At 58.1% G+C, this 20,370-nt stretch overlaps 10 protein-coding genes across 10 annotated transcripts in view; 4 read left to right on the top strand and 6 right to left on the bottom strand.

Annotated features, from left to right (window-relative positions):
- Positions 1–561, top strand: part of SDRG_03874 (hypothetical protein) — a gene marked incomplete at its 5' end in the record, with an annotated part of 1,784 nt that extends 1,223 nt beyond the window's left edge. The window contains one exon of the mRNA XM_008609518.1: positions 125–561. Coding sequence (XP_008607740.1) covers positions 125–494 — 370 coding nt within the window. The 3' untranslated portion in view covers positions 495–561. The remainder of the gene's footprint in view (positions 1–124) is intronic.
- A 128-nt stretch (positions 562–689) lies between these two features.
- On the bottom strand, positions 690–2,580 carry SDRG_03873 (hypothetical protein). Its single transcript, XM_008609517.1, has 4 exons — positions 2,448–2,580; positions 1,590–2,402; positions 1,234–1,540; positions 690–1,178 (listed from the first exon to the last, which is right to left on the bottom strand). Exons 1-4 carry the CDS (start codon positions 2,562–2,564, stop codon positions 733–735), a joined length of 1,683 nt encoding a protein of 560 aa, XP_008607739.1. The 5' UTR covers positions 2,565–2,580; the 3' UTR covers positions 690–732.
- Positions 2,581–2,830: 250 nt separating this feature from the next.
- On the bottom strand, positions 2,831–4,653 carry SDRG_03872 (hypothetical protein; the record flags this gene model as incomplete). Its single annotated transcript, XM_008609516.1, has 4 exons — positions 2,831–3,628; positions 3,676–3,909; positions 3,968–4,483; positions 4,522–4,653. 4 exons carry the CDS (start codon positions 4,651–4,653, stop codon positions 2,933–2,935), a joined length of 1,578 nt encoding a protein of 525 aa, XP_008607738.1. The 3' UTR covers positions 2,831–2,932.
- A 78-nt stretch (positions 4,654–4,731) lies between these two features.
- SDRG_03871 (hypothetical protein) lies at positions 4,732–5,992 on the bottom strand. Its single transcript, XM_008609515.1, has 2 exons — positions 5,274–5,992; positions 4,732–5,230 (listed from the first exon to the last, which is right to left on the bottom strand). The coding sequence occupies exons 1-2, from the start codon at positions 5,779–5,781 to the stop codon at positions 4,872–4,874; spliced, it is 867 nt and encodes a 288-aa protein (XP_008607737.1). The 5' UTR covers positions 5,782–5,992; the 3' UTR covers positions 4,732–4,871.
- Positions 5,993–6,104: 112 nt separating this feature from the next.
- Positions 6,105–8,206, top strand: SDRG_03870 (hypothetical protein). The gene is made up of 9 exons (XM_008609514.1): positions 6,105–6,509; positions 6,556–6,741; positions 6,782–7,040; positions 7,116–7,230; positions 7,279–7,496; positions 7,539–7,598; positions 7,640–7,860; positions 7,920–8,046; positions 8,099–8,206. Exons 1-9 carry the CDS (start codon positions 6,132–6,134, stop codon positions 8,149–8,151), a joined length of 1,617 nt encoding a protein of 538 aa, XP_008607736.1. The 5' UTR covers positions 6,105–6,131; the 3' UTR covers positions 8,152–8,206.
- Positions 8,207–8,481: 275 nt separating this feature from the next.
- SDRG_03869 (60S ribosomal protein) lies at positions 8,482–9,553 on the bottom strand. The gene is made up of 3 exons (XM_008609513.1): positions 9,433–9,553; positions 9,281–9,373; positions 8,482–9,111 (listed from the first exon to the last, which is right to left on the bottom strand). Exons 1-3 carry the CDS (start codon positions 9,433–9,435, stop codon positions 8,629–8,631), a joined length of 579 nt encoding a protein of 192 aa, XP_008607735.1. The 5' UTR covers positions 9,436–9,553; the 3' UTR covers positions 8,482–8,628.
- A 551-nt stretch (positions 9,554–10,104) lies between these two features.
- Positions 10,105–10,956, top strand: SDRG_03868 (hypothetical protein; the record flags this gene model as incomplete). The annotated part of the gene is made up of 6 exons (XM_008609512.1): positions 10,105–10,139; positions 10,270–10,322; positions 10,371–10,453; positions 10,504–10,579; positions 10,631–10,846; positions 10,889–10,956. 6 exons carry the CDS (start codon positions 10,105–10,107, stop codon positions 10,954–10,956), a joined length of 531 nt encoding a protein of 176 aa, XP_008607734.1.
- A 1,036-nt stretch (positions 10,957–11,992) lies between these two features.
- Positions 11,993–12,732, top strand: SDRG_03867 (hypothetical protein; the record flags this gene model as incomplete). The annotated part of the gene is made up of 5 exons (XM_008609511.1): positions 11,993–12,104; positions 12,149–12,231; positions 12,278–12,353; positions 12,401–12,616; positions 12,665–12,732. 5 exons carry the CDS (start codon positions 11,993–11,995, stop codon positions 12,730–12,732), a joined length of 555 nt encoding a protein of 184 aa, XP_008607733.1.
- Positions 12,668–19,955, bottom strand: SDRG_03866 (hypothetical protein). The gene is made up of 21 exons (XM_008609510.1): positions 19,646–19,955; positions 19,353–19,599; positions 19,194–19,300; positions 18,987–19,149; positions 18,865–18,939; positions 18,685–18,810; positions 18,444–18,638; positions 17,606–18,396; positions 16,057–17,559; positions 15,863–16,010; positions 15,476–15,814; positions 15,349–15,426; positions 15,192–15,305; positions 14,145–15,145; positions 13,890–14,100; positions 13,612–13,842; positions 13,410–13,565; positions 13,242–13,362; positions 12,953–13,185; positions 12,840–12,902; positions 12,668–12,798 (listed from the first exon to the last, which is right to left on the bottom strand). Exons 1-21 carry the CDS (start codon positions 19,933–19,935, stop codon positions 12,778–12,780), a joined length of 6,213 nt encoding a protein of 2,070 aa, XP_008607732.1. The 5' UTR covers positions 19,936–19,955; the 3' UTR covers positions 12,668–12,777.
- A 191-nt stretch (positions 19,956–20,146) lies between these two features.
- The window catches only part of SDRG_03865 (hypothetical protein), a gene marked incomplete at its 5' end in the record, with an annotated part of 1,627 nt that continues 1,403 nt past the window's right edge, over positions 20,147–20,370 (bottom strand). Inside the window, one exon of the mRNA XM_008609509.1 lies at positions 20,147–20,313. Within this exon, the coding sequence (XP_008607731.1) occupies positions 20,242–20,313 (72 nt within the window). The 3' untranslated portion in view covers positions 20,147–20,241. The remainder of the gene's footprint in view (positions 20,314–20,370) is intronic.

The following is a 20,370-nucleotide window of genomic DNA, read 5'->3' as shown; positions in this document are numbered from 1 at the left end:
TGTCGCCGCCACCGTACACGTCAGTTGCTCGTTCATCTTCTTCGACCTCTTCACTCCTACTGCTGAGAATAGAAAGCCGCCGAATCACAGCACAGTCGTCGGCCGTAGCATCGCCTTTTGGCAGCTTTCGCTACAACGGTGTCAAATCCCAAGCGATGTTCACCGTGCTGCAGTGGGCGCACCCCGACAAGAACAGCTTGGCACCCGAGGTCGGCGGCTCTGTCTACAGCATCTTTCGTCGAAACGCGCGCTATAAGCGGTCGCCAACGATTAGTTTTCGGAGCGCCGACTGCTTTGTCTACTGCTACAAGGACAATGTGCTTGTCGAGCGTCTCCGCCTCAGCTTGCTCGAGAGCCTCGACCGCAACGAGCCCACGCCGTCGCTTGCCGTGCTGAACGCACCAACTACCTCCAAGTACACGCTGCACCGGCTTCTCGATCAATTTCCACCGGTCATTGCGCGGGCGCGGGAGCCGTCCCATTGGTGTATCTAAGTGCGATGACGGCAACGAATATGGTCAACCAGGCGCTGAGATTTTGCTAATAATGCAACAAGTCGATCTTAGTTTGTTCTTTTAAAGTCTTTTCGCTCCAGCAAATTCTTCGACTCAGATCGCAGCTGATTTTATTATTTTTGTTCGTTCTATAGAATGGCGGGTGTATGTACTTGCAAAATCTCAATAGCACTAAGCTCTGAGAATGCAGTGATTCGTCGTTACTACAATGAAAACGCTAGAGGCACCATGCGGTCGGCCCCGTGGCCGGGTGCACGAAAGAGTACGGACTCGTATCACTGCCCCATGGGCCCGGGTGCTGTGCCAACTGACTCACGACATAGACAGAGGGCTCCGAGGTTTTTTCGGGCGTGACACCACGTGCGGCGCGACGAGGTGGATCGACACTCGCGACCAAACTCAGACGCAATGTCGTATCGAGAACCCTATCCTCGCTGTAGCACAAGACGAAGCAGTCGGTCGCGCGCCAGCTCATGGTGACGCAGCGCTTGTCACGGGGGTGCTGGGTCAAAGCTTCGTGTACGGTGCCACCAAGGGAGAGTCGCGCGGGTTCGTTTCGTTTCGAGCAGCCACCGTGGTGGAGTAGCGCGTACAGCACCCGGTTCTTTATATTGGTGTAGCTCTGCGAGTGGTATGAAATCCCCGGGTGTGGGGGGAGTACACCTACAAAGCCGGCGTCATTCGACTGCATTAGATGGAGGTAGATGGATGCAAGTACGCTCCAAGCACATGGCAAAGAAGCCGTAGGTGACTGGACCGATCGTGATCATGAACGTAAAGACACTGCAGCTCAGGATAAGCTCCAGCTCTTCATTTTGGCGTGACGCCGGCACCGGGAGGCGGTAGAGCCACTGGAAGAGCGCAACGAGCAATGGTACGTTCTGGCCGGCCCACGACAGCACAAAGCTGTAGATTGTGACCGCTATTGCCACGATAGTGGGGTCCACGGCCTTGAAGCGGTGTTCGACATGGCAGCGCTTGAGCTGCATATTGACAAGGCTCAATGCGGCGTACGCAAACCAGACCTACAAGAAGTAAATCTGGCATCGCATTTCTAGATCCATTTTGTCCTACCAGTCGAGACAAGTAGAGCGTGGTCTGGAACATGAGCAGCGGGTCGTTGAGCTGCGACGCACGCAATGTGGCGATCCCGACATTGTCCGTGCTCAGCCAGACGTCCAAGACAAATCCAAGCGTCACCAGCGGGTGTGCCAGAACAAGGACAGTCGGGTCGCCAATCACAATCGTGTACGACCAGTCGCCCGAGATGTCACGTCGGTGCCCATACCGCCGCAGCGCACGCTCCAGCTCCCGTACGTGAACGTTGTAGTTTGTATGGAGAAGGTAGCCGACCACGCCCGTGATACTGAGACGGTACAAAAACTTGAGCCACACAAACGTTGGCGAGAGCACCATCGGCGTGTACACGTGGGTGATGGTGATCGTCTCATTGGCATCCGTGCCGATAATGTCATCGCCGGCCGTCACCCACACGCACGTGTGGCCGTTGAGCTGCGAGAGCTGCTTGTCGTAGTAGCACCCGCCACGAAGATGCCATTGAGTCATATTGGCCGATGCGGCGCACTGGCAGATGACGGATCGGGCAGAGGAGCCAATGTACATGGCCCCGGGAATGCCAGCTATGGCGTCGGTCGTGCAGTCGGTCTCTGGGATCGTTCGTGTCCGAGCGAAGACGTGGCGGAGCACGTGGCTGTTTTGCATCGAATCAAACGTGTACGTGTTGAGGGTCGGCAGCGTCCTTCGATTGTACCGACGTTGACTCTCGGCGAGTGTCGACGTGTTGAAGTCCGAAAAGTTGGCAAAGACGGTCGTGGGGAAGGGCAGCGGGGACCATGGAAAGGCTTCCGAGATGTACGCCTTGAGGGACTAGACAAAGGGGGTGTCACTCGTGCCCGTGAAGAGAGAAGCTACCATGGAGAGGAGGTTGAGAACGAGAATGAATCGCACGACGTGGCTGGGTCTGTCCCGGCGCACGACATACGACGGCCGCTCGGCCGCAGAAAGGGCGGCGACTTTGCTTGATAGCATCGCCGTTCAAATATAGCCGTTGGCGAAATATGGCAAGAACCAAGTGGTTAGTCTAATATTTGCAGCGCAGCTATACCGTAATTTGTTCGAAATTCAAATGTGCCACATTGCCACCAGTCAACGACGTTGCTCTGTGCTTCTCGTCTCGACCTAACCTCGTCCCACCAAACGGAGTAGTTGCGGGTGTATAACGTCTTTAGTTAGTTCACTCAAGAAGTGCACAAGGGGAGATACGGTACCAGTCCTGCTCGAGGTCTATAAGCTTTCGGGGCAATCTGAGTGTATATTTACAGAAAATAATCAAAATCACGTCTCGGGTGCATACTGATGTCATTGCCATCACGAGTAAGACAATACCCTGAGAACAGCTACAGACACCAGGCCGACGGCGTCGCGGGTGCTGAGAGACTGTGGGTGCCCGGTATTGGTAAGCAGCGCAGCTGGAAAACACCATACTCGGACGGCGCGCACGACGTGGTGATGGAGCCTTCGGGGTCCGACTCACGCCGATCAAGGGCATTGAGGAGCCCAACGCGGAGCGTCGTGTCCAAGACGTCGTTGCAGTAGCACAAGACAAAGCAGTCCGTCGCGTGCCAGTCCATCGTCACGCATGTCTTGAAGCGCGGACGTAGCGCGTGCATGGTACCGCCGAGCGCGACGCGAGGCTCGGGTCGGCGCTGCCAGCAGCGCGTCATGCGACTCCAGACGCGATTCTTCAAGTTTTTGTAGCGAAAGCTGCTGTACGAAGAAGGGCCGACCGAGTTCGTGGCCGCGAGCGACCGGAGAAAGCCGTGGCCTAGCGGTACCAGCGGAATGGCGAGCGTGAAGGCTGAGCATCCCACAAAGATATCGGTTGACTCGCCCGTCGATCCTGCGAGCTCATAGAGATAGCGCATTGTCTTCAAGAAGACACCGACGTTCTGGCTCAGCCACGAGATGCTGACGCAAAACACCGTGACAAGTATCACGGCGACGGTCGGGTCCAATGGCGAAAACAAGTGCTCTCGCTTCCAGCGTTTCAAGGCCGCGTTGGTCGCGCACAAGGCCGCGTACGCTGCCCACACCTACTCGATACACGTCACCACGACGAGTTGGCTACGACTCGATGTACCACGCGCGAGAGATACAAACTAGAGCGCAGAAGCAGCCATCGATCGCTCGTTTGATAGAGTCGAAGGACTGCGAGGCCGGCCATGTCCGCACTGAGCCATGCATCAATGAGAAACCCGATGCAAATGTACGGGTTGGCGAGTACGAGCACGGACGGGTCGCCCCACACGATTGTATAGCGCCACGTGTGCGGCGAGAGACGCTGGCGTTGATGGCCGTGGCGTCGCAGCAGCGTCTCGAGCGCCGCTACGTGCACATGGTATCTCTTGTGAACGAGGCGGAGCGCACAGCACGAGAGGAACAGGCAGAAGGTAGGCAAATTTGAACCAAAGAAACGCCGATGGCAAGACCCGCGGTGTGTAGGCGTAGAAGACAATCGATTCGTTGGGCGCATCGGCGACGATCCAGACGCATACGTGGCCGTGCATCAACGACGTCATGGTGAGGTAGAGGCACGACCCGCGGCCGTGCAACGCCGTCATGTTGGGCGCCATCGCGCAGTCGCAGAGCAACTTGTGGATCACGGGGCCCGCGAAGAACATGCCAGGAATTCCGACAAGAAACGTGTCGTCGCATTCGGCCAGCGAGCGCAGCGGTGTGCTGCGGTGAATGACGTGGCGAAACACATGCGTGTTCCTTTTTGCATCGATCACGTACGTGGCGCCTTCTGGGAGCGACGTCGCTGGCGTGTACAAGGCCATGTCAAGTGCCAGCGTCGATGTATTGAAAGCGCTATAGTTGGGAAACGACGGTGGCGCATCGGCGACCGGGGCCCACGGAAAAGCCTCCGAAACGTACGCCTTCATGGGCTAGAAATATAAGACCTCGTTTGACAGAGTGCTTTTACCATTGCGAGGAGGTTGAGAAGGAGCAAGCCGTGTATTGCAACGCCCGAGTAATCGCGGCGTACGGCGAAGGGGGCGTCGTGCCGTGGCGCCACCCGCGTTGGTCCGCGCGTGACGGCCACGACCTTGACCATCGGGGCCGAATATAGATCCATTTCGACCAATCAGACGCCGGTATCAAATATTCCACCAATCAAATGTCGAGATCACATTGCCTTTCTACAGCACCACCTATCACCAATCGCCAGGATTTGGTTTTGCTGTCGCACTACGGACATCAGTAGGGACGTGAAAGCTGCTCAGCACTACAGACGCCAACCTACTGGAAGTGATCCTCTATGTTCTAACTGTCTTAGCACAGAAATGGGCCCAGAACGTGCCACGACGGTGCGCGGAAGAGCAACGGCGCGTTCTCTACTTTGGAGGTCGCCGCACGCGTAGCCAGCGCTGCGACAGACACTGTGTTTTCGTCCACGAGATCGACGAGGCGCACGCCAAAATGCCGCGCGACGCGGGACGCCGATGCCGTCGGGTTGCCAAAGACGATGCCGACGTCGGCTGTAAGCAGGGCGAGGAGGTCATTGACACCGTCGCCAACATAGATAATGCTCGCGTGGTCTTGCAACTTGGTCACGCATTGCGCCTTCTCAAACGGCGACTGCATGCACAAAGCGAGGTCGCCGGTGGAGACGCCATCATCAAACACCAAGTCTACCATCGGTGAATCGCCAAGGGAGGAGTCGAATGATGCTACCATTGGCGTAAACAGCGTCGACAGCAATGCCATGCATGGACGCAGCCAGCCAGTCGCGTGACCAGTTGCTCGAGATTAGCGCAAGCGGCATAGACAGCTGCGAGAGAACCGAGGCGGCGTCGGGCTTGAGCGTCACGAGAGACGTGGCGCCGTCGGCAATCACATCTCGCGAGAGACCGGCCAAGACGCTGCTCGCCACCACGCGGTCGATCGACGCCTTGTCCACGGCGCTAAACGTTCGCAAGAAGTTCGCCAAGCCAATAGGATCGTAGGCCACGGGCGGCGACGTATGCGGGATCGAGGCCATCGCAGGCATGTACTCATCCATGTACTGCTGGCAGAGCTGGGACCACGTCGCCGAAGATGCGCCGCGCGCCGCGCATGCCAGAAGCGCGAGGTCTTGGATCGTGTCCTTGGCGCTGATGGTGTCGTCAAAGTCAGCGCAGAGCAGCCACGGCCGTCGCATCGCGCGGCTTCCCATGGACCGCGCGGCCATCCGGTGCATCATGCTGAAAATAGGCAGGCCGCATTGATTCCGAAAAGGGGGTCGTCACACGGACGCCTCTACGGAATATACATTGGCAGCACGCTAGGACACTGGCATCGCTCGTCAAAATGAACTCGTCCAGTGTGTATCCACCACACGGTAGTACGTGTACACAAGAGTAGGAATGCGTCCATTGGAGCCCGCACTCGTGTCCAAAGGCTATTTGAGCTCGTGGCCCGTGGTGTTGAAATCACAAAAGGTGGTGCTGTGGAAATCCCATTTGTATCACACTGGACACGTCGGGTGCTCGAATTAGGACATGTCCGAAATCCGTTTTTGAAAAGCGGACATTGACCGGGCATTACGCCATCATGCAGCTGTCCGAGGTGAGCGAGCTACGCGGCCTCATCAGCCTCCTGCGCTTGAACGCATGCAACAGCCCGCGCTTCCACGACCGGCAAGACTCGGAGGTCGATCGCATCTTCAACTCGTCGCCCAAGGTCGCTTCCTTTGAGATGCGCTCGTCATGGATGGAGCGGCAGTCGATCCAAGCCGCGCTGCCGACGCCGACCTCGACCAACGGCGCCGCGCCGCAGTCATCGCCGCCGCCACACCCGCCCAAGCTCAAGCCTACGGTCTCCGAGAAGCGCCCGGCGAACGGCGGCAACAACCCGCCAGGGAAGCCGCGCGTCGTGGTCTTTGACAAGAAGAAGAGCAAGCGGGGCGACTCGGACGACGACAGCGACGAGGTCCGCTTGTCTCTACCTCGGTGCACTCGTCAGCATGGAGCTGTAGGAGTCGTTTATGTTTGAGCGCGAGCCCGTCGAGTCGCTTCCATCGGCGGCGACGACGGCGCTGGACGCCGCCCTCAAGGGTAGCTCGGGTATGCCAATGGGCCTCGCCGGCACCAAGGCTGCAATCGACTCGCCCGTGCTCTACCTCAAGATCTACCTTCCGAACCGCCAAGAGATGAACCTTGAGGTACATGGGCTTGGTCGCCTCGTGTCTAACGCGCATGCAGCTCTATGAAATCTCGACCGTCGAAGAGTCGATCCAGGCCATTTTGAGCTCGCACCGCAAGGAGGCGCGGCAGCCGCCGCTCTACTACGGCCACCCCGAGTGCTACGACCTGCGCTTGCACGACATGGACGGGTACCCGGACGAAGACTGCCCGGCGCTCGACCGATCCCGCAAGATCAAAAACTTTGGCGACAATGGCGACCACGAGTTTTGCCTCTGCGAACGCCCCGACGCGTGTCCGCCCAACGAGCACAGCCCCGGTACCATCTATCTAACTATCCAACTATCCAAAAATCGATCCATTTTGCAAGTCGGATTGATGACACGCGATGTAGATACGTACCGGCAAGGCTCGACGAGCGGTCTCCAAATCAGCTCGCAAGACAACTCGCTCTCGATCCACCGGCGGTTTGGCGGCGCGAGCGACAAGGCGATTCTCAAAATCTTCATGTTTCTTCTCAAATCGACGACAAGCATATTGAGTTTGAGTTGATGTAGGCCCAACGACAATTACACGGTCGTCGCACTCAAAGACGGCATGTGCGGGAAGGACTTGCTGCCTGTGCTTGCGAGGCGCCACCGCCTTCCCGTCCTCGACGAGTACGTCCTCAAAGTCAACGACGCCGAGAAGGTCCGGCTCGACCTTGTCTCGGACGAAATCGACCTCGACCGACCGCTCAAGCCGCTCGGGCTCCAAGAGGTCACGCTCGCGCGCAGTACGTTGCGCTCTCGTTCCATCTGCTGATGCTCGTGGAAAGAGGTGTACGCCGACGCCCCAAAAGTCTCTGCGCACGTCGCCCCGACGTCGGACGCCACCGGTGCGCACTCTACGATCTTAGAGGCGCTGATAGCACGGCAGAGGTCGATGAGAACCCCGCGGAAGCGCTCAAGAACGTGCGCCCGGACCCGTCGACGTTCATGTACAACGACGTCAAGGCCGCCATGTACAAGGAGTGGAAGGTGATGAAAACCAACAAGTTTCGCAAGCGCCAGCACCGCATGTTTGGCGTCGACTTGCACAAAGTGTACAACAAAAAGGTCGGCGAGCGCGCAATGATCTCGCGCACCAACATCAAAGTGGTAGGAAGACAAATATTGTCTCATCTTGGCATATTATGAGGTTGATGGATTGATACTAGTCGGAGCGTCCGATCTCGAGCATCACGTGGCTGCGCTTCCTCACCGACCCGTGCGACTTTCAGATCCACTTCAGCCAGCCCGAAGAGGAGACGATCGACTACTCGGCCGAGTCGGCGTACGAGTGCGGTAAGCATCCATGTCGTCTTCTTATTGTCTTATTGTCTTATTTGTCGTGTAGCCGAAATCGTCGCCAAGCTCATGTACATCCGCGACATCAACAAGCGCAAGTAATCGCGCTCGTTAACCAAATAGTGTTGTCCCATTGATCTGAAGACAAGGAGTCTGCACCTTCGAAGGTCTGAGCCATCGCTTGGCGACTGGTGTGCAGCGCAGAGCGACCTTTCTGCAGTTTGCGGAAGATGGCCTTCTCGTCGTTGCACCAGCGACGTATCTCGACGTGTGTCACTGCCACTGGTCCGCTGCAGGAAGAGTAATGATGGACTTTGGTGACCACCCAGCCAGTTGCCTCGTCGCAGCTTCTGTGACCTTTCTACATGGTCCACCACGTTGCATGATGATGGCATTCCTGCTCCAGCGAACGAGAGAAGACAAGGGCGATGGGGAGAAGAGAAGGGAATTTGGGGGAAACAGGTATCTCTCATAGATAACAGCTTAGTCTCCAAGCGTCTCGTTTTTGTATTGGCAATTACAGCAAGATAAGTGACCAACACAGCAGGGGTAGCATCTCCGTACAGGCAACTAGGTAGCTTAGACCTTGAAGCCACGGCTCTTTCGGCGACCACGGGCCTTTTCGAACTTGCGACCCTTCGAGCGCACGTACGGCTTGACGTGGTCGTGCGTGTGCACCGAGTCGAGCGTCGAGGCGTGGCCGAAGTGGCGGTAGACCTCACGGGCCGTCTTGCGGCCGCGGAGGAGCACCGTGTTGGCACCCTTGGGCGCGCGGAGCGCGAGCTGGTCGAAGGTGAGGATTTCACCACCGGCGGCGAGGACGCGGGCGCGGGCACCCTCCGTGAAGCCGAGGGCGGCGATCGTGAGCTTCGGGACGTCGAAGAGGCGGATGTCGTCCGTGATCGTGCCAACGACAACGGCGATCTTGTCCTCCTTGTTCTTCATGTAGCGAGCGACACGGGCAATCGACATCGGCGGCTGGTTCGTGCGGCTCATATACAGGCGCTTCAAGACGACCTCGTTGAACTTGGCGTCCGTACGGCGGGCCAAGAAGCGGTAGAGCTAAACATCAGTGATGGCATCAGCGCCTGTGTCGCACAATGGGCTGCGTGGCCGTTGCCGCGATCCGCCGGCGCCATGGCCGCCTGTAGCCTGTGAGCTGCATGATGCCATGGCGGCGCGGTGGATCGCGACAGGAGGGCCATTGCAGGAGGCGCAATGGTGGACGTACGCGGACGAGAAGGTTGAGGTAGACGTTCTCGGACTTGGGGGCCGTGCGGGACTTGCGGCCCGTACTCTTGCCACCAGCAATGATATCCTTACCCTAAAGCACATGCAGCATCAGCATCGTCATCATCTTCATCGGTAGCAGCATGTTCATACCATCTTAGTAGTGTTTTCTGCTAGTTAAACGGAGACTGAAAATGAAAGCGGCAGCGTACCGGTTGCGGGCCAAGAATGAACGCTGACCAATGAAATCGGCTCAAGACCTATCCCTCCAGCGCCAACCAGCGATTATGTCTCGCCTAAGTGCGCTTGGCACCTCCACTTCATTTGAAGTTTGTATGGGTTCTTGTATCAAAGGCCATCATCCGGACCCTCGTTAAGAGCGACCAATCCTCTCAGACTCGATGGGTATCCTGTGAGATTGCATGTCGACGCCAGGTATGGCAATTGCTGCAGGTAAATGCACGCAACTCGCTGCATTGCGTCGCATATGTACATGGACAGCATATCGAACACGCCTTGTTGACACGATAGGACGCTTGGAAAGAAGGTGGCACAGGCCATACTAAGGTGGTTGCGTACAACGATGTGGGGAGCGACCATCGAATATGCTTGGAAAGAGGCCAGTGAACGCGTAAGGACGGTGTTTCTAGTCTTTTGATTGGGATGCTCCTGGAACAGTATAAAAGCAAATGCGTGAGAATTAAAATGGTTTTCGTGAGCGTCCGCTGTCGTGGTTGTAGCAACATTAATCGCAGACGATTAAATTTGGAGAATCGAGTCGAATGGGATTTTTATTTTGGCGTGGATCGCATGATGGGCAGGAGCATGCTGCTGCGGCGCCTCGCGCGTGGCCCGCCTCGGTACGCCCGCGCCGCCACGCAGACGACGACAAGCGCTGCGCCCATCGAAGAGCCGCCTGTCTACCCATTCGATTCATATCCTTTTCGCGTCTATCCTACGCCTGCCTGCCATGATCCCATCCTCGTGCAGGCTCCTTGACACCGGTCGTACGCACAAGTATGTGACGCAGCTGCAGTACCAAGGTGCGCGGCGATATGCTGCCATACGTAGCACTCATATGCATGGGCTAGGCTTCTCGGCGGAGCAGGCGGAGGCCGTCCTCGATGCGTTCAAGAGCACGATGGCCGAGAGCCTCGAGATGCAGCAGACTGGGGTAAATCGACGACTGCATCGTTGCAACAATGTAAATGGCGCGTGGACTAGCTCGCGACCAAAGCCGATCACTTGACGCTCAAGTCGGAGCTCTCGGAGCGGGTCTTCAACACGACGCTCAAGTTTGGTAGGATATGCTTTCTGGATGCAAGGAAGAGGCGACAGGATGGCACGGTAGACATTGCGCAGCGCCACATGAAGGAGATTTTAGACCGCGACTTTAACAACCTCAAGCAGGAAATCCGCATCATCGAGAAGGCGGACTTTGACAAGGTGCTCGCCGAGATCATGCAGGTCGAGAAGAAGTTTATGCTGCACAAGCAACAAAGCGACACGATTCTCAACAAACTCACGCTCGCCAACGAGACGCTCGAGCGCCGCATCTTCCAATACGGTACCCTCTCTCCATACATCGACATGTATAGACCTCGCGTAGCGGTGCGCTTTGGCGCTGCGATCACGGTCGTGCTCGCCTTTCTCGGAACGTACTTTGAAAAGTCATAAATGGAGATAGCGACATACGCTCATAGCTCCTTACTGTACTCGTTGCATACTCGTGAGACTCGAAGAACTTGGTAGTGAGTTGAGATTGTCCACTTCAGCACTAGTAGTAGTGCTATCACTAGTAGTGCGCGGTCGTCATACTTGGACCCGACAGCGCTATTGAGCATTCATCTCTTTCGGATGCCCGTACCCAACGATGCTGAGAGCCCACTAGCTCGTCGCCGGCGCAGTGACAGAGCGGCCATCCGTGGTCACCGCGTGGTGTGCAAAATGATCACGTCGCCGCACCTACTAGTATGAGGCACTACGCAGCGCTTCCCACCGTTGAGCGAGCCGAGTATGCTTGCATAGTCGCCAATACTGTCCTGACGTGGACGCTGCTAAAGATGTACAGATTGTCATGATTACCGCCCTACTGTTCGCTATGATGCGCATACGTCGAGGATTGTGGGTGAACGACGACTTGCTACGCCCGTGCATGCGATCTACGCGTACATCGTGTCAAGCTCGTTCGTCGTCTTATCCAATGCCATCATGGACGTATGCCATGACGCTATCGCATCTCGCTTGACGGTTGACCATGATCCCATGGATGTATGTAGTAGGATGGTCGTCGAGAGAAGACCCGCACGCCGCAGGACAAGAGTACGAGTGGTTTGGGAACGAGGCTAGCTAAATCAATACGTGCACATGTTGGCCTCGCAATCCTGGCTGCAGAGCGCTCATCAGGGTGCTGTCTTCACCACGGGAGCATGGCACGTGGGTTTCCATCCGAGCCGACAACGTGCGACCACCCTCAAGTCGTCGATCCCAGAGGCTCTACCTTGGCTGGGCAGCAGCCGAGGCTGTGGCCGGTGCGAGCTACATGCGCGAGGACGGTCTCTACATCAATACGTGGCAGCACGCATGGTCCGCTCTTCTCGATCGTCCTCCTTGCCCTCTTCACCCATGCACCTTATTGCCTGTCTGATGGATGGCCATCACCCAATCATCCGGATAATACAAATTATCCGGACGCCATTTTCACGGCCACCCCATGCTGCGCAGGTCGACCCGCCTCCATGCGCGGACGCATGCGACGATCACCCCGCTCTTCACGCCCAAGGTCAAGAAGCATGATGCTGCGCTAAGCGCGCTCCAGGAGCAGGGTACATGGACGCTGAGCGACGTCGGTGGTCTCATGGACAGGCAGGGTACTCGGCGCCGCAAGCGCAAGGCCTGGTCGACGCCATGGCGAGCGCCTTTAAAGAGTCGTACGACTCGCAGACGACTCTGGTAACAACGACGAGCTGCTGCGAGAGATGATGCTCATGCGATGTAGCTCACGACCAAGGCCGAGAACCATGCACTCAAGTCGGAGGTCTCGGAGCGGCTCTTCAACTCGACGCTCAAGTTTGGTACCAATCCATACCATCATGCCCATGCATACTATCTCGCGAGGTAGACATTGCGCAGCGCAGCATGCGGGAGCTGCTCGAGCGCGACTTCAAGACGCTCAAGCAGGACATCCAGATGATGGAGAAGCTCGACTTTGAGAACGTCCGGGCCGAGATCGCCGAGGTCGAGCAAAAGTTCCTCCTCCAGCGCGAAAACAGCGACGAGATCCTCCACCAGCTCAACGTGGCGAGCCAGCGCCTCGAGAAGCGCATCTTGCAGTACGGTACGCCCCATCTCCTGCTCCTCTCGCGCTATGAACCTCGATATGTAGCCATCGGCTTTGGCACGACCATTTTTATTGTCATTGGCGTCCTCGGGTCGCTCGTCGTCAAGGCCTAGTAGGGTACGCGATGCTTTTGTTATACGATCCCATACATGCGTGGACTATGCGACGTCCACGACCACCTAGCCGCCGCATGAGGCTCGGCCGTAAGGAGGAGGGATACCTCTTGGGCGGGCAGCGTGTTCTCGGACGCCTCGTCGTCGCGCTTCTTGGTCGGCTCGCGGTCCTACGCAGTGTGTTGGTATCTGGTGCTAAACGAGATGAGGAGAGGCGTACGTCCGGGCCCTTGACGCGCTTGCGCTTGGTCTGCTTGGACGACTCGTCCTTGGACTTGGCCAGAATCGGCGCGTGCATCTTCTCGTATTGCTCCTTGAGCGCAACATCGGCCTCGGACTCGGCCCAGATCTGCTCGAACGGCTTCTTGGCTGCCTTGATGTACATTTTGCGGTCGTAGGCGTTTGAAACGAGCTGCTTCCACGTCGGGTCCTTGCACAGCGTGCGCGCGTGACCTACATACACCGACGACGCCAGCATGAGATTCGACAAAACCTTCGAGATCGCGTACCGAGGACAAAGCAGCAGTAGCGCGCACGGGTGAGCGCAACGTTGAGACGACGAACGTCCTTGAGGAACCCCACAGCACGCGTGCGTACGCACGACATGATGATGATATCCTTCTCGCGACCCTATATCGCGCCATTCCAAGCACGCTCTTCTTGGTAAGACGACGGACCTGGAAACCGTCGACCGTGTTGACTTCGACGTCGCTCCAGCCCTTCCCGCTCACGAGGTGGCGCAGCGTCATGACCTGCTCCTTGTACGGTGTCACAAAGCCGATCGACCACTCCTTGGTCTTGACGAGCTCGACCGTTGCCTTGAGGTGCTCGACCTACGTACATGACACTGGGCCTTTCATGTCCAGCTTGGTGCGATACCATAGCGACCCCAAACGCCGCTTCGGTGCTGTTGCATTTCGACCCCCCGGGTCCGTCGCGCTCGGCGCTCTCAATGTCGTAGAGCACAAACGGCTGATAGCACGGGTGCTTGTACACTTGCATGCCGAGCGTATGGAGCCGCGTCGCAATGACGGGGCCGTCCGAGAGGATACCATTGTAAAAGGCTTTGGACGGGAACTCGCGCAGGAACGGGTGCATGCGGTATTGCACCTACGCACCAAGCTGTGAGCATCTTCAAGACGACGAGCACGGCGTACGCGCAGAATGGCCCGGGGCACTCCGCCGTCCGCAAGGCGCTCAAACATCGATCGATTGAAGAGCGCGTCTTGGGCCTCGACGCTCTTGACGGTGGCCGGTAGCTGCTTGGGGTCGCCCACAAAGATGACGCGGGCGACACGCTCCCGGAGTGGAATCAAGGTGCTGGTTTCGACGGCTTGCGCTGCCTCGTCAATGATGACGGCATCAAACCTAGGACACGACTATGAGACATGTCATTCTGACCGATGGCATACCCGCGCGGCACGTCGTCGAGGTCGCCACTGCCGCATTTCGAGAGCGTGCACGCAATGATGTTGGCTTTGGCAAGGAGCGCATTCGCCGTCGTGCGTTCGAGCATCTGGACTTCTTCCTGGAGGCGGCGCTTCTTGCCCGTGATCTCCGAGAGCTCGCGGTGCCACGCCGTCATGTCCTTCTTGGAGGCCGTCGGTGTCTCGCCGCTTTTGGCCTGCGTATGGAAGAGCTTGATCGCATCGCGTAGCTCGGTGTGCCGCCGCGTGAGCGCTTGAAACGCTTGGTACTTGGGGTGCGTCTCGACCTGGACACGGACCACGTCGTTGAGGCAGCTCTGCTTGACGATCAAGGGCGCGTCTTCGGTCGCCGACCCCAGGCGAAGCAGCGAGATTGTGTTGGCGTCGTCGCCCGAGACAGAGTGCACCTTGGGCGTCGAGACAAGCATCGGCTTGCCGTCAGGCCCGACTAGCCCGTCGGTTCGAAGCCGCAAAATGAGCTCGTCCACGGCGCCGTTGGACGGAGCGCAAATGAGAATGTGGTTCGTCTCGGGTCCCTTGTTGGCGATCGGGAGTACCGAGACGGTGCGCGGCCCCGACGCCGGGCGCGGCTTGAACATCGGCCGGCCGGCCATAGCGCCTTCGAGGCGCTGCCGCGACATGCCCTTGTTTTTGATCTGCTGGATGCTCGTGGCCTTGACCGCCCCCGGTAGTGACGACGTTGTCGACGCACCGGAAAAATCGACAAGTGCGGGCTTGACCACCATCGCCTTGCGTGGAGCTGTGACGGCCGATGGCGTTGGCAGCGAGACCGCGAGAAGACCGCTGATGATGCCCATGATGGTCTTGGTCTTGCCTGTCCCTGGCGGTCCCTGGAGCAAGCTCACGCCCGTCGAGTAGTTGTTGAGAATCGAGTGCACCGACTGGAGCTGGGATGCATTGTACGTCGTTTGCAGCTGGTCCCACACGGGCGGTGGCAAGAAAAGGGGCGTCTTCGAGAGCTCGTCCTAGGTCAAATGGCATTCCGTTTCGCCCACGAATCTCTTGTCGTACCTTGGTATCGAGCAGCTTTTGCCACTTGGTGATGAGCGCTGCTGCCCGCTGCACAACGTCGTTGCCGCCCTTGTACTTGCGCAGCTTGCGCACGATAACGCCAATGTTGGTCACCTAAACCCATCCTTTAGCTATTCTCAGCGCGATGGCACCGTACGCGAAGGTCCTCGAGCTTCATGGGCAAGTCTTCCAGAATGCCAAGGTGGGCCATTAGCGTCTTATCGGCCTCGGTACTCTACACAGTCATCAAAGGTCTGAGAGAGGGCCACATGAAGAATACATACCGGTGCGTCCCGCACCGTGTCAATGTCTGAGATCAAGCCGAGAACAGTGCTCTGCGTGCTCTTGTACTTGTGCGGCTGGAGCACAACGGACCGCAAATGCAGCGGAATAAAGTCGATGGCCATGAGCGCCAAGTACTCGCGCGCACTCGTTGTGAGGTTGCCGACGACCCGCACGTTCCATTCCGACCCGCCAATGAGCGTGTCGAGGAGCACGACGGGCATCTCCTTGTCGCTGGCCGTCAGCAAAAGCACGCGCACCTTGTCGTCGTTGCCCTTTTTTTTCGAAAACTTGTCGTCGTCTTCGGGCACGTAGACACCCGTGCACGCAATCTCGGCGTTCTACATGGACTATACATGTCCATTCTCAAACCATAGGCGATTAGGTACCAGCGTTGACGTGACGCGCACCACGTCATTCTTGCGAATGCTGCGCTTCATAGGCCGCTGCAAATAGGCAAAAGTGACGACACGGAGGTTTTCCTTCATCGTCTCGGCCTCGAGCCGGAGACCAATGGTCGGGCCATTCCCGCCAAAACTAGTTTTTCATCAACACGAGCGGACAAATAGAGAATACGACGTACCCTTGAGCAATGTCGCACTGGACTTCTTCCAACAATAGGGGTAAGAAGGCGTGGCCATACTCGATCGACGACAGAAACGAAATCGACGGCTTGGCGAGGTCGGCGCTACTCGAAGTCTTGAAGCGCGGGTCGACCTGCGACGCCAAGAGGATCTGGCGGTAGAACGGGTACAGCGACGACGGGTGCAGTGGCTTGCGCATGCTGCGAATGTGCCGGATCGTCCCAATCATCTTGAGCACGGGCGCGGGCAGCGCGTCTTTCGGTGGCTTGACAGCTTCTTTGTGCGGCGACGGAGCCGACGACGAAGGTGGTACTGTCGAGGACGACGCGCCGCCGCCAAACGCCGGCTGGTACCCGAGCACCGAGACAGTGCGGCTTTTGGCAGACTTGGTGCTCGCAGATGTCGGCCCTTCCTTGGACGCTTGTTGCTCCCGGCGCTTCCGAATGGCTTCGTAGTCGACATCGTCGTAAAAACTGTCGGTCGGCCGGGGCACCGCCGCCGACGCGCGGTCGAACGTCGTCGTCATTGACTTCTTTGGAAGTCGCGCGAATGGCACAAGCGTCTTGAACGGGGACGGCCCGATACCGGGTTTTGTGAGCTTGGCTTTCCCAAGGGACGACGACGTTTTCTTGGCCTTGGCGCGCTGGCGACGGGCTTCCTTCGAGTACCACGGCACGACGTCGTCGTCGCCCACCTCGTCTAAATCCTCTTCTTCGATGATCTCGACACCGTCATCGTCATCGTCGTCCGAGTCGATGACAATCGCTTCGCGCTCGCGGGCTAGGCGCACCGACCGCTTGAGCTGCAAAAGCGTCTCGAGGCCCAGCCGCAGCGCCGATAGCCCCGCCGCGTCCCCGTCCTCAAACGACCAGCTCGTCAAGACGGCGGTGATCTCCGTGTCGAGTTTTGCATCAAAGACAAAGTCCGATGACCCGAGCTCTTGCGTAATGTAGCCGCAGAGATCGACGACGCGGCGCTGCAGCGTCGGGTTTGGGTGGTGCGCGAGCTGCAAGAGCGGCAAAATAATGCGGTTGGCGGGGTAGTCGAGACACTCGTGGCGGTCGCCGTGGAAGACAAACCAGAGACGCCACATGTAGCGCGCAAAGCGGAGAACGCGGACGCCGTACGCTTCATTGTCGCTCGGCGAGAGCTTCTCGAGCGCGTTCATAAGGAAGAGGTGCATGAGCAGTGGGAACCGCGTCAGATCCATCGCCGACGTCGCCGATGGCTTTTGGATACTACTGGATGACGATGCTTTGGCTTTGGCCGCCTCTTTGACGATGCAGTTGTAGAGCACGTCGGGCAGCGACTCGAACGTGTGCGTCCAGTGCAAGAGCAGCTCCTTGACGCACGTCGGCTGGAGCCCGTGCACGCGGAGATACATGAGCGTCGTGGCCACGCCACGTAGGAACGACGGCATGTAGCTCGACACGAGGTTCTGGTACGGCTCGGTGAACGACGTGTACGTCTTGTTGGCGACGCCGCCGCCGTGCATGATGAGCCTACCGTTCCATGTCGATACGACTAGTTGAGCTTCAGAGAAAATACCGTTTGATGCACGGGCGTAAGCGCGGGTGGGACGTGATGAGGCAGAGCGTCATGTGCTGCGCCACGATCGGTGTGCGAAAGATGTTGCCAAGCCCCCGCTCGGTCGTCTCGATCGTCATGCGCTCGACGTACGGACACAGTACGTCCTGAACCATCTCGAGGCCTTCGATCGCGGCCGGTGCATCGGTTGGCGGACGGCACGCGAGCTGCGCGGCGACACCGACCGTCTCAAACAGCACCGCGTGGACGAGGAGCGGAATCTTCTCAACGTCGGTCCATGAGCAGAGTGCGGTGAAGAGGTCCGAGACCCACGCAATGTCGCCGAGGCGGCTTGGGTGCATCATCCACGTGTCGCGCATGAGGTAGAGCTGCTTGCGCAAGACGAGCGCGACGGTCGTCGCGGCGGCATCTACGAGTCCCATGACATTCGACGTCTGGAGCGTCACCAAGAGAACGTCCATCCAATCCGAGGTGAAGCACGACGCGTTGCGCTCGTCCATGGGCGAGTCATGGAGCGTGAGAGGCCACCAAAAGCGATGACTCAGCGTGACAATGTCGAGCGTCTCGGTCTCGGGGAGCGCGCCAACGTCGGCGGGTTTGGCGCCTGGCAGCGGGCGCACGAGTGACGACCGTGTTGTGTCAAACGACGCTTGCAGCACGTCACAGAGAACGCGCGTGACGGTCGTGCGCAAGACCGACTGGTCTGCGTACAGATGTGGTGCGTCGTGCAGCAAGAACGAGAGCAGTTGCCGACGCACTTCAAAGTACAACCGCACGGCCTCGGACGCGCTCTACTCAAACAAGACGATGTATACCAACGCTGGGCAACAAGACGTACATCTTGGTTTGGCGGCCGCAACGATGTAAGCAGCGGGTCGCAGAGCTCGAGGAGCGCTTTCACAACAAACTCGCGCCAGGAAGTAGTTTTGCACTGGGCGTGCAGCATGTCCCAGACAGTCGCAGCGTCATACGACGTGTGTTCCCAGAGCCGATAACGGAGGCTCTTCATGAGAACTCCATAGCAGCGTGCGACCTACACCCGCCTCAACTAGTGTGTTTTTGGTAGCAAAGAGGCCTACGACAAGGACGACGGGCGGTGGCGATTTCGGGTTGACGGGGTTGGCCTCCTGAAGAAAGGTAAAGACTAGGTCCGGCAAGTTGTCAAAGCGCCGCAAGAGCTCGGCGAGCATGTTCTCTTCCAGCGTCTACAATAGAACGTTGGAAAATAGTGTCATGTCGTTCTTCCTGGACGATCGTACCTGGAAGAGCGCGTCAAACGCAGCCCAGAGCACTTGCGGCGTCGGGGTCCGTGTGCACTGCGTGCTGTCCATAAACTAGCAACAATTCCATATGATACAGTCCACTATAAGGACGACGGTACCGCGGCGAGATCGTACGTGGATGCGAGGTCCAACTCGAGCATGGACACATTGTACTGCTGGTTCTCGAGGAGATACATCCATTCTTCGACGACCGAGACGAGCGGAGACGTTGATTGCAGCTCGATATGACCAAGCTTGGAGAGGACGGTCGCACTCCACGCCCTAATTAGAGCGACTGTGAGTACAGCAGCAAGAGGGGGGCGCACCGCAGCACCGAGTCGGGGCACATGAGCAGCATGTACAGCCCCGGGCACTGCTTGAGCTTGTGCCAGTCGCAGAGCTCGAGGGCTTCATCGGGCTTCTCTGCGATCCACTAGCCACAACGGTCGGCTCGCATGAACTACGGAGTACGAGGGTGCATATACCTTGTGCATGGGCTTGAGGAACCGAAAATCGCGGAGGAGGCGCGGGTGCATGAAGAGCTCGTAGAGTCCCATCGTGAGCTCCTGTCCGCGCTGCTTCTTGACGAACGAATTCGAGCTCCAGATGAGCTTGAGCCGCTCGACGTCGGCTTCCACGAGGAGGCGGAGGAAGAGCTTCATGGACTCTTCCGTGTACAAAGATGCAAGCTCGGCTTGCAGCGTTAGAAGCATCGCATGGTACCCGTCAATGCTAGGAGAAGGAAGATGAGGACCGGACGACGAGCGGGGCGTCGTACCAGTCGGTGCACTGCTGCAGCTGGCTATAGCTCTCGCGGATCCACGTGTCGATGTGGTTGCCGGCCGCGCGCTTGTCCACAAGCTGCAGCATGAAGGCGCTGAGCTCCGGAAGCCGGCCATGGCACCACCAGTGGCCCTTGCCTTCGGCCTTGAGCTTGAAGAAGAAGGTCCCGACGCGGTTGAAGAGCTCCTTCCTCGCGGCTGGCGCGCTCACGCCCGTGAGGCCGAGGACCTCGTCCGCGAGCTCGGCGACCGTCGCCTCCATCTCCGGGTCGTTCCGGCGCTGCATTATGGCCTGGGGTTTCCCACCAAAATGCAATCTATTCCCAGGCCGATCTTTTCAGCCAATCCCAGCCGCTCGACGACGGAATTCGATATTTTAGCCAATCCGCGTCGCGTATTTTCCGATAGCCAATCATCCGTTGGCAAGACGCCCACTTAGCACAACGAGTTCTGATGGCTCTGATGGCCGCGGGTGCGCGGACGTGGCCTGCTGCAAGTATCGAGAAGCAATTGCATTGAATTATCACGTTACGACGGGATGCAAGCATATACAAGTTGACATGGGGCCTGGTGAGGGATAGCGCGCAGCTGCTTAGACCAACACCTCGACGTCCGCATCGTCGTCCTGCGTCTTGACAGCGGCCACCTCTTCAGCAGCCTCGTCCTGCAAGACCGACGCCACCGCCGGCGCACGGCTCTTCTTGGTCGCAAGCACCGCCGC

This window comes from Saprolegnia diclina, assembly GCF_000281045.1.
Source record: "Saprolegnia diclina VS20 unplaced genomic scaffold supercont1.9, whole genome shotgun sequence".
Lineage (NCBI taxonomy): Eukaryota > Oomycota > Saprolegniomycetes > Saprolegniales > Saprolegniaceae > Saprolegnia > Saprolegnia diclina.
The sequence above is the reverse complement of the archived record's forward strand: the minus strand, read 5'-3'. Positions and strand labels throughout refer to the sequence as shown.

Coding starts and splice junctions, on each gene's coding strand:
- SDRG_03869 (XM_008609513.1), bottom strand. Junction 9,112..9,280: donor ACCTCAACCTTCTCGTCCGC/GTACGTCCACCA, acceptor ACTGATGTTTAG/CTCTACCGCTTCTTGGCCCG.
- SDRG_03873 (XM_008609517.1), bottom strand. CDS start 2,564: ATGCTATCAAGCAAAGTCGCCGCCCTTTCTGCGGCCGAGCGGCCGTCG. Junction 1,541..1,589: donor CGCTCTACTTGTCTCGACTG/GTAGGACAAAAT, acceptor TACTTCTTGTAG/GTCTGGTTTGCGTACGCCGC. Junction 1,179..1,233: donor CTTTGCCATGTGCTTGGAGC/GTACTTGCATCC, acceptor CCGGCTTTGTAG/GTGTACTCCCCCCACACCCG.
- SDRG_03871 (XM_008609515.1), bottom strand. CDS start 5,781: ATGATGCACCGGATGGCCGCGCGGTCCATGGGAAGCCGCGCGATGCGA. Junction 5,231..5,273: donor CGACGCTGTTTACGCCAATG/GTAGCATCATTC, acceptor CACCGATGGTAG/ACTTGGTGTTTGATGATGGC.
- SDRG_03870 (XM_008609514.1), top strand. CDS start 6,132: ATGCAGCTGTCCGAGGTGAGCGAGCTACGCGGCCTCATCAGCCTCCTG. Junction 7,599..7,639: donor CCCGACGTCGGACGCCACCG/GTGCGCACTCTA, acceptor ATAGCACGGCAG/AGGTCGATGAGAACCCCGCG. Junction 8,047..8,098: donor CGAGTCGGCGTACGAGTGCG/GTAAGCATCCAT, acceptor TTTGTCGTGTAG/CCGAAATCGTCGCCAAGCTC.
- SDRG_03866 (XM_008609510.1), bottom strand. CDS start 19,935: ATGCAGCGCCGGAACGACCCGGAGATGGAGGCGACGGTCGCCGAGCTC. Junction 18,940..18,986: donor CCACGTACGATCTCGCCGCG/GTACCGTCGTCC, acceptor AATTGTTGCTAG/TTTATGGACAGCACGCAGTG. Junction 13,566..13,611: donor CGGCGTTTGGGGTCGCTATG/GTATCGCACCAA, acceptor TCATGTACGTAG/GTCGAGCACCTCAAGGCAAC.